At 41.4% G+C, this 10,407-nt stretch overlaps 1 protein-coding gene across 4 annotated transcripts in view; it reads left to right on the top strand.

Moving 5' to 3' along the window:
* The first annotated feature begins 7,532 nt into the window (after window positions 1–7,532).
* LOC118713480 (tripartite motif-containing protein 5-like) overlaps window positions 7,533–10,407 on the top strand; it is a 73,581-nt gene continuing 70,706 nt past the window's right edge. For 2 of the 4 annotated variants that reach the window (XM_045578064.1, XM_036428094.1), the window contains exons 1-2: window positions 7,533–7,569; window positions 7,747–7,835. In XM_045578064.1, coding sequence (XP_045434020.1) covers window positions 7,830–7,835 — 6 coding nt within the window. In that variant the 5' untranslated portion in view covers window positions 7,533–7,569; window positions 7,747–7,829. Of the gene's footprint in view, window positions 7,570–7,746; window positions 7,836–9,226; window positions 9,298–10,407 lie in introns of all 4 variants that reach the window. The other 2 variants (XM_036428099.2, XM_045578059.1) reach the window with 2 other exon arrangements.

The raw sequence follows: 10,407 nt of genomic DNA, 5'->3' as shown, positions 1-10,407 counted from the left end.
TGCTATGATGCATACTGACCACCAGGAGGCAGAGGATCACAGGAGATACCCTTAGTTGGGGGTAGCTCCTGCATTGAGCTTCTGCATTGAGCTTCTACACCTCCCCCCACCCCCCGAGAGGGAGGTGACTGGCAGCAGTGATGGGGGGGAGGAGGGTTGTGAGAGAAGGGCCAGCCAAGGTGGTGACACTGCCTTCGCCCCACCCACCAGTCGCCTCACAAATGTCCCTGATCACTGGCGAGGCCTAGGGACCCTACTCTATATATAGGGAACAGGCTCTTAGATTTAAAAATTAAAACCTGGCAAGGCTACTCTAACTCTGAAAAAACAGGATTATGCAGTGATGACATACATGAACTCCAGCTTGCCCATTTTATGGTCAACCCTGATTCTGACACTGTGTGACAAAGCCAATTACTTCTCTCTGCTTCAGTTTCTCCACCCATAAGATGTGGAAAATGGTACTACTGCCCCAGAAGGATCAAGTTATGTACTACTTTTTATAATCAGGGCAAAAAAAAAACAAAAAAATGTAGCTGGCCATACAACAGCAAGATGCTTCTCACCTGTGTGAAAAGTATGGTTACTGGTGCATGCAGTGTCCCAGATTGCGAGAGGGATGTCCAACTGCCAGTTTAGGACCGACATCCTTTAAGGGTTCCCATATTGTGAGAGGATGCAGGCCAGGCTAAGGGACTTCCTCACCTCCCATGCATGAATTTTGTGCACCATGCCTCTTGTATATTATAAATTAGGGCAGCTAATGCACAGCATTCAAATCAAGACATAAAGGGGTCACCGAAACCAGTTTGACTCAGTGGATAGAGCATTGGCCTGTGGACTGAGAGGTCCCAGGTTTGATTCTAGTCAAGGGCATGTACCTTGGTTGCGGGCATATCCCCAGTGGGGGGTGTGCAGGAGGCAGCTGATCGATGTGTCTCTCTCTCTTATGTTTCTGGTTCTCTATCCCTCTCCCTTCCTCTCTGTAAAAAATCAATAAAAAATATTAAAAAAAAAAAAAAAAGATACCCCACATTTCTCAAAAAAAAGAGAGTACTTGGCCTGGGAAAAGTATGTACATGCACTTATATACACACACACACACACATTTAGAGAGAGGATGCATATCTTTATCCAAGTTAATTTTCAAAAATATCATAAAAGAAAGAAATTCTTATCAATGGAGAGTGTGTCAGCCTGTGAACTGAAAGGTTCCAGGTTTGATTCCAGCCAATGGCACATGCCTGGAATATGGACTCAGTCCTCAGTAAGGGGTGTGCAAAGGGCAGCAAATCAATGATTCTCATCATTGATGTTTCTCTTTCCCTCTATCTTTTTCTCTAAAATCAATAAAATATATATTTTTTTAAATAAATTACTTATGGAGTTGAAGGAATTTATAAATTTATGAGGTATATCCCAATGTTTCATGGCTAATGAGTGGAGGAGACAAGATTACAACTGATTGGGTAAGTGTTTCTCTAGCCCAGGTGCCCTTTCTGTAGTTCATTTCCAAGGAAAACATAGCAGACAAATTACCTAGGTTGTGGGTAGCAGGGAAAAACCGATGAGATGTTGATTTACACAAGGAACCTGAAGCATGATGGGAAAATGTGAGGTGCCAAGATATAGTGATGTGCTTAATCCTCATAGACATTAATTAAGCAGGAGCTGCTCATAGAAATGGTGAAAGCTAAGTTGAATACTTAATGACCAGAGTGTGCTTGTAGGTGACACGTTGTAGAGAGTGACCACTGAAGAGTTAAGAGCTTTGACTTTGAAATCAGGTAGAATTTCATAATCATACTGATGTTGTTACTTACTGGCCCATATTAGATTAAATTGAATCAGATTCAGTTTCTCATCAGAAATATAAATACTAAGAATAAAAGGATAAGGATGCTGTGGGAATGGAATGTTTGCACTAACTTTCTCATTTCCTAGCACATAAGCAGTGGTCCAAATTGCTGTTAATTAATTTTCTGTGGTTTCAAATAGTGAATGTTAGGAAAGAATATTTATCTATACATCAAATATTAGTACTTTTGTTGTGTTTTGAAATAGAATACTTCATTAAGGAACCACATCCTTTTTTAATCTCATCTTTTTGCATGATAAATATTCTGTTTTTAAAATTTCTCAAATATGTTTGATCTTATGGTTAGCTTTCTAGTATACAGTTTTAGGTTGTAATATATTGCCTCTAAACATTTTCTTTGGATTTGCTATTTAATAATCTGCTATCAATCTCATTGCCTTCATCTATTGGGATAAAATCACTTAATATAATATTTAACATCTTAAATGTTTAATGTGCTGCATTCAATAGGTTTAAAGTTTCAGTTATGCAAGATGAATATGTTCTAGATAACATCATGCTTATAGGTAACTGCACTGTATATTGCAGTTAGTAATTATTTCTTTAGTTTAAAAGATAGTGTTATCTTTATTGTAGCCACCTACTTCTTTATTTTAAATATTAGAGGCCCTGTGCATGAAATTCGTGCATGAAACTGGGGGGAGAAGGGGGGGCAAGGAGTGTCCTTCAGCCCAGCCTGCACCCTCTCCAATTTGGGACCCCTCAAGGGATGCCCCTTGAGGTGGGATTGGGCCTAAAAGGGCAGTCGGTTATCCCTCTCACAATCCAGGACTGCGGGCTAACAATTGCTGGCCTGCCTACCTTCCTGATTGCCCCTAACTGCTTCTGTCTGCCAGACTGATCACCCCCTAACCACTCCCCTGCCATCCTGATTGATGTCTAACTACTCCCCTGCCATCCTGTTTGCCCCCAACTTCCCTTTCTTGCAGGCCTGGTCCCTTCCCATTTCCCTCCCCTGTTGTCCTGATCACCAACAACTGCCCTCCCTTAAAGGCCTTGTCCCTCCCAACTGCCCTCCCCTGCTGGCCATCTTGTGGTAGCCATCTTGTGACCAATGAGGGCAGGATCTTTGACCACATGAGGGCAGCCATCTTGTGTGTTGGAGTGATGGTCAATTGCATATTACTCTTTAATTAGATAGGATAGAGGCCTGGTGCATGGGTGAGGGCCAGCTGGTTTGCCCTGAAGGGTGTCCTAGATCAGGGTGGGGGTTCCCTTAGGATGTGGGGCCTCCTGGGTGAGGGGCCTATGGTGGTTTGCAGGCCAGCCATGCCTCCCGGTGACCCAAACTGAGGCCCTGGTATCTGGGATTTATTTATCTTCTACAATAAAAACTTTGTAGCCTGGAGCAGAGCCAAGCCTTCTGCTTGCTCCATGGTGGAAGCAATTTCTGTTGGAATTTATTTATCTTCTATAATCAAAATTTTGTATCCTTAAGCAGAGGCCTGGGCAGGCCAGGGTATGTGGAAAGCTTAGCTTCCTTCAATGCTGGGGAAACCCAAGCCTCCCTCCTGCTCTCTCTGTCGCCACAGCCATTTTGATTGGGATAATTTGCATACTTATTCCTGATTGGCTGGTGGGCTTGGCTTGTGGGTATAGTGGAGTGATGGTTAATTTGCATATTATTGTTTTATTAGATAGGATGGGAATAACTTTTTTAATCTAAGTGGATATATTAGATACAAGTTGATTTAACCTTATTTTCTATTAGCATAGTAATTATCTTTCATTAAAAAGCCTTTCCTCTATTTGCCCAGGCATGTCTCCATGTTTCAGGGGTTGGTTCACACACTGACTTCCAGTGATAGAGGCAGGGCAGGGGTTCTGTACGGGCTCCTCAGCAGTTAGGCATGTAGGTCAATGTTTCCCTTTCCCGGCCAGCCTCGTTCTTTCCAGGGAGCTGAAGGCTTAGGTTGTCCTCAGGAGTGAGTAGAGCCTCTTCTCCCCTCCAGTGAGACAGCAGGGCAGATGCTACAGGAAGGAGTGTTCCTGCAGCATGTGTCTGGCATTTTCATTCCCCACTGCTCCCAACCTGCTTATTAGCAAAGAGAAATGGAAACACTGGTCTGCTTGTCCAGTGTCTGCTCTGGTCCCTGTCTCACAAGCAGTTCTTCGGTTCTCCATTTCTGGAAGACCTGTGATGGGAGAGGGGTTTCTCTCTCCGTCTTTCTCCCTCTCTCCAGTTTCTTCTTCTGTGTCCTGTGGCAGCAGTTGCTTTGACCTTAGCTCCTTGTAACCCCATCATACAAATAAATTCTGCAGCCCCAAGGCAGAGCGCATGCTCTGCTCTTCTCTCCTCTACAGGCTCCTGGTGGGTCTCAGGATGGATTTGATCTTGAAGGAGATGCAAAATAATTGGAGGTTTATACCCCAGTTTAAGATTATGCTGGAGTAAAGAAACAGGTAGGTATTAAATGATATCTATGCTGATACAATATCTATCTCTGATCTTGCTGTTTATCAGAGCCAGTCTCTGCAACCAGGGTCTAACTGCATATGGCCTCTGGGCTGTTTTCAGTATCAGGACCACTAGCTGGAATATACTTCTGTTCTCCTTCAGGCTTATTCTTTATCAGATTTACTTCATGTATGATGAACATGGCACTACTAGACAATGTTAGTGGGTCTAAATTCATTTCCATGCAACCTTTATATTTTATTATTGCTGTATTTTACTAGTTGTGCTGTGGATTAAGCTTTTTTTTTTTTTTTTACTTTGATATTTCTTACAGATTATTGAGGACATGTCCATAATTTTCAAATTGGGTAATTTCTATTAATTTACTTTTCATTTTAGTTAGTCTTTATGTTGTGATTCCAAATTTTTATAAGCCAAACCTGGATTTGTTTTCTGACTGATTGTAGCTTTAGTATTTCAATTAAAAACAAAAACTATTTCTATCTGATTTCTGACAAATTGGTGATTGTTATAAGTATATTTTCTTCTATATCTATCACCCCAGAAATAATAGCTGCTATAAATCCTTGTTTACTAAATACAACATCTGGCTTATTTCATAGTTGGTCTTCACTGATCCCCTTTTCTATTGAATATTAGTCATGTTCTTTAATTTAATTATGTTGAATAATTTTAGAATGAATCTAAAATTCCCTCAGGGAAATTGTGAAAGAGATGTAGAGACTCAGGATTCTGTTTAATTTTCTGAAGAATATTATTCTTTGTTTATTTTTTAATAGGTTAACTTGATTGAACTCATACTGTAAATTCTCCCCTTCATTTTGTAAGAGCTAAAATCAGTGATCAGTCCCATTAGCACTAATTGGACTGCTTGTCATCTGTCTCCAACATGTATAGTTCATAGATGTGATCAAAGTTCTTTTGTGCAACTTGAGATTTCTCCTTCTGGATCTCTCTTTTAAAGATGTTCTAAAATCACTTTCTAGCTGCTACAAAAGCCTAATTCTTGCTCTTCCAGCCATGAGCTTGTATGTTGCTGTCAATTGAGGTCTACCTTCAAAAAGGATTATAAATGGGGGATGGGAATGGGGGTATGAGGACGAATATGTGATACCAAAAAAACAATAAAAACATATTCTGGGATGAAGATTTTAAAAAAAGTACCATAAAAATAGGAAAAACCTCCAATACTGTTTCCTTCTTCCAAGAGTCTAGTATACTGTAGATTGTAACTGCTTTTCTCACTCTCTGTACTTTCATATTATTCTCTCTCTCTCTCTCATAACAGATAGATGTTAAAAATTGTCAAAGAAAAGTCACAAATATGTTAATAATGCCAAGAGACTAGCAGAATTTCATTTTGTGACACAGTAATAATGTTTTCAGTAAAAACAGTATAATAGAAACATAATTTATCATCAAAAGTTCAATTCAGTTAAAATTGAATCATTTTTCATATGCAACACATTCTAATAGATTAGAGACAATAAGCAACAAAATAGAAAATAAGCAAAAAAAATAGCAAAAGTAATTATGTGATTTCATGAAATGCACAGTTGTGGATGCAAGGTGGGTGTGCATAGAGTATTAATGAAAGTATAACTCTAGGTTCCCAAGGCAGTCTCTCTACTGCTTCTACTTATGTATTTTCATTTTCTAATCAGGGTATATTGAATGAGTTCTGACCTTTAGATGTAAATCTTGTTCCAGAGATGACTTCCTCAAAAATCTTAGCAAAGAAAGCCCCAGAGAAGGAGCCTATGGAGTGTCCATGGGCCACAAGCCCAGGCTTCTAGACCATTTTGCAGAGACCTGTAGAGAAAAGAACTAAGCCCAGCACTGCTCAGGAAAGAGAGGTACTTTGGGAAAGAAAACAGGAAGTCACAGAGTTCTTTGAAACTTCATTACCTAATTCCTGTAAATATAATGATGTAGGATTTTGGCAGGCTGTTCACATAAACCCTAGCACACTGTGAGCCTTAATGGTGTGACAGCTGCCCTGCTCTGTAGCTTCCTTTGTATTCACTGGTCCCACAAGATTTCCAAGTTTACACTCATAGCTCTACTCAATTCCGGGAAAATCACTAACCTTGCTCATCTTATTTTTGGGCCATGCCTGTTATTCAGAAACAAAGCGTGGAGATAAGGAGCAGGGGGAGCACTTGGGAAGTATTTACAACATTTCATGCAGCATAATGAGAGGCTTGATTGGTGTTAATATCTGAAAAGATACCAGAAGAAGTGTCATGACAACAAGATCTTAAGACCAATGAAAACCGTGAGTTAAAGTAGGGGTGTCTCTTCATACATTTATTTAACTATCTCTCCTGTTAAAGACATAGCTGTGCCCAAACTGACTCACTCAGCCAAATCTATCTCTCTGTCTATTCTCTGACTTCTCCTTATCTGATTTGCTCATACTGAATTAAAGATGACTTTGTGCATTTTCACCTCTACAACATTTTCCTTGTACCCTTCACTACCCTCAGCCATTCTTAGGCACACATATTTTGAAATTGCTCTGTTCATCAGAGTCATTACCATTATCACATTTCACCTGTGCCATTTACATTTTTTAGAATTGTTTCATACTTTATTAGTCAGGGTTCTCCTGAGAAACAGAACCAATATTAAAGATATATCTTTATATATGTGAAAGTGACTGATTACCACTAATTGGCTCATGTGATTATAGAGTTTGACTAGTTCATGGTCCTGCCTTTTACAAATTGGAGACCTGGGAAAGCTGGTGGTGCAGATTAGTCCAAGTTCAACAACTTGAGAACCAGGGTAATCAATGGTATAAGTCCTAGTTCAAAGGCAGGAGAAAACCTATATCCCCACTCAAGCAGGTAGTCAGGAAGCAAAAGGAACACCTTCTTTCTTCCTCTGCCTCTTTGTTCTTCTTAGACCTTTAATCTAATTTATTGTGATCAAAGATCCAAATGCTAATCTCATCTGGAAGCAACACCCTCATGGACACACCTGGTAATAATGTTTAATCTGGGCAACTAGCGGACAGTCACGCAGACTCATAAAATTACTCATCACAATTACATTCCTGTTTCATTTCTACTATGTTAAGATTATAAAGATTATATGCTAAATGATATTAGAAAACATTGTCCATCAAAAGACACTTATGTAGTTTGATCTATGTAGTTCATTTAGAAAAAAGTGTCATCTTGTCCTTATTGAATCCAGGTTCTGAAAGCCAGCCCCATGGTGCTACCAGAGAGCCATGAGAACAGCTTCAGGGAGCAGAACAGAGGTAGGATTAAGAATGTAGTCATTGGCTCCTCTGAGCTAAGGCACAAAGTGTAACTATTTCCTTGAGGTGCATATGAAGGCCTCCCATTGGTCTATAGATTATCATTTCCTGCTCCTCCCCTAAGAATTTAACTTTCATTTTCATTCTGTACCTTTAAATCCATTTTGTGAACTTCAGGTCTCTGGTTTGGAGAGTGAATCCTGATCTTCAAATAGCTGAAACTCCAGAACAAGTGAATAGACATTTTTTTCCTTGGAAGAATGGGGGTGAGTTTCACTGTTCTCTGAGCTGGGTCTGGGGGGTGCTAGTCTACCCAAAACTGCTTCAGTCATTGGGGCAGGGGACACAGCCCCTCCCACCTCTGCCATTAGATACTGGGGCTCTAGGAGCTCCCCTGTGAGGGCTGCCCTGGCCCAATGGCTGGGGCAGAGCCTTGGTGGCTGGTAGAGGCCACTTCAGTAGAATCACAATGGTGATGCAAGGGTGATAGTTCTGGGAGGAGATGGGGGCCTGGAACTCCCAGTCAGTTTTGTCCATTGGGGGCTGCAGCATGGGGATGGGGCTGGTGCATCCAGGAGCTTTGACAGGTTAGATGGAGATGCACCTCTGTTCTTATAAGGTAGGGGGTGGAGCACCTGTGTCACCCCCTATCCCAGGTCTCTGCCTCAGGTGAGAGTCCAACAGACTTCCACTCTTCCTGCAGGAGAGGGATTTTCTTCTCACACGTCTAGATACTTATCAAATCTCTACTTTTGTATGGTCCTGGAGCAAGTCCTAAAAGACCTTTAAGTCATGTGCACCTGCATTTTGAAAAGGAATATCCTATATGCTACACCCGTAGGGTTCTGGACACAAGCCTTGTTAGTTTTTGAAGGCAGACACTCTGTGGGCTCAGGTTTCTGGTGCAGATCCCCAGAGTGCCTAAGTCCTCAAGGAAGGGCTTCACATTTGTGATATCCTTCCAGCACATACACTACTCCTGTTCCCATATCTATCTGTCTACCTACTGTGAAGCCCTGGTCACTGCTTAGGTAATAGTGGGGTCAAACTCCATGAGTGATGACTCAAGCTCCTCTGCACTTTCGTCTTCTGTGTCCTGTGGCCAGTTGCTTTGACCTTAGCTCCTTGTAGCTCCACCATAAAAATAAATTCTGCAGCCCCAAGGTAAAATGCATAACCCTCCTCTTCCCTACTCTCCAGGCTCCTGGTGGGTCTCAGGATTGGTTGGATCTTGGATGAGATGCAAAATAATTGAAGGTCCCTACCCCAAATTTGGATCATGCTGGAGTCATAAACAAGGGGTAGATATTAAAGGATACCTACCCTGATACAATGTCTATCCCTGTTCCTGCTCCCGGGGTTAATTGCATATGGCCTTTGGGCTATTTTCAGTATCTGGACCACTAGCTGGAATACACTTCTGTTCTCCTTCAGCCTCCCTTATCAGGTTTCCTTCATGTATGATGACCATGGCACTAGTAGACAGTGTTTGCAGGTCTAAATTCATCTCAGTGCAGCCTTTATAATTTTTCCCTTCAGAGAACAGAGCAAAGGGAAAATTTATTAACTGATACTTCAGATCTTTTACCATCAAACTTTGGCAACCATCAAGACATGAATATCTACTGAGATCTTTTCTTTTATTATTGCTTCATAGTCCCATTTACTTGAAGTTCCTGAGAGAGCTCCTGATCCTAGACTGTAGCCACAGGGCCATACCGAGGCCAGGTGGGAGGATGAGCATCACTGTGTTACCACTCTGTGATACTTTCTGGTAACTTAACAAACATTCAAACCTGTGAAAAATTTTTGTGTGCTTATTTCAGCCAAACTGCCCACAGTTGTTGGGAGCAGAATCTCAATGGACTGAGATAATGTTCCAGAGAATGGTAGTTTTGCCCCTTATATTATACACTAGAGCAGTGGTCGGCAAACTCATTAGTCAACAGAGCAGCAAATCGCAGCTCTTGAGCCACATGTGGCTTATGAGCCGAAGTTTGCCTACCTCTGCATTAGAGGTCTGATGCACGAAGTGGTTCACTGGTGGGGTCCAGCTAGCCCTCCCTGATGAGGGCCCATCAGGGGGGAGGGCAGGTTGGGGTGAAGGTCTGGTTTGTGGGCTGACCCCATACCTGATACCTGATAGGAGTAAGGGGGCCACTTGGGGGTGGGGCCAGCCAGGAGCAAGGGGCCACGGTCATTATGGTCATTCTGCCATTCGGTCACTGGGCTTTTATTATATAGGATTAGAACCAAAAGAAAAGATATAGGTGTGGGCATGGAATCCATTGGTGATAGATTAAGTAGGCTGAAGCAGAATAAAGCGAGGAGGAGAGGGGATGGAACCTGTGGGATTGATTATAAAGTAAAATAATAGGCACATTCTACTTTTATTTAGGTGGGTGTAGGATGGTTAACAGTCAACAATTAACTCAATAACAATGAGGGTCTCTGTGGTCTCTGTACTGTGATGCATGTGCTTTGAGGGGTCAGAAAAAAGGAAAATTACCTGGACATTTCAAACATACGTTATCATAGATGCAAAAGGACATTAGACAGCCTGAGTTAAAGTAAAGGCAGCTCATCTTCAACTTGGCTATAGTCTCATGAGTTTTCAAGACAACAAAAACAAACAAAAACTTATTAGAAGACTTATCCAATATTACCTTTATAGGAAAAAAAGAACCTAGGCCTGATGTTAACCCTTTTTTCTCAGTTATCTAATCTAACTTTCCATCCTTTCCTCTTACCTCACCCTATGTTTCACTCATCACCTGCTCTCTATATCCTGAAAGCTATTATCATCTCTCCCCTGGGCAACTGTATGTGCATCCTACT

This window comes from Pipistrellus kuhlii, unplaced genomic scaffold (genome assembly GCF_014108245.1).
Source record: "Pipistrellus kuhlii isolate mPipKuh1 unplaced genomic scaffold, mPipKuh1.p scaffold_m20_p_9, whole genome shotgun sequence".
In the NCBI taxonomy this organism is placed as follows: Eukaryota; Metazoa; Chordata; class Mammalia; order Chiroptera; family Vespertilionidae; genus Pipistrellus; species Pipistrellus kuhlii.
The sequence above is the reverse complement of the archived record's forward strand: the minus strand, read 5'-3'. Positions and strand labels throughout refer to the sequence as shown.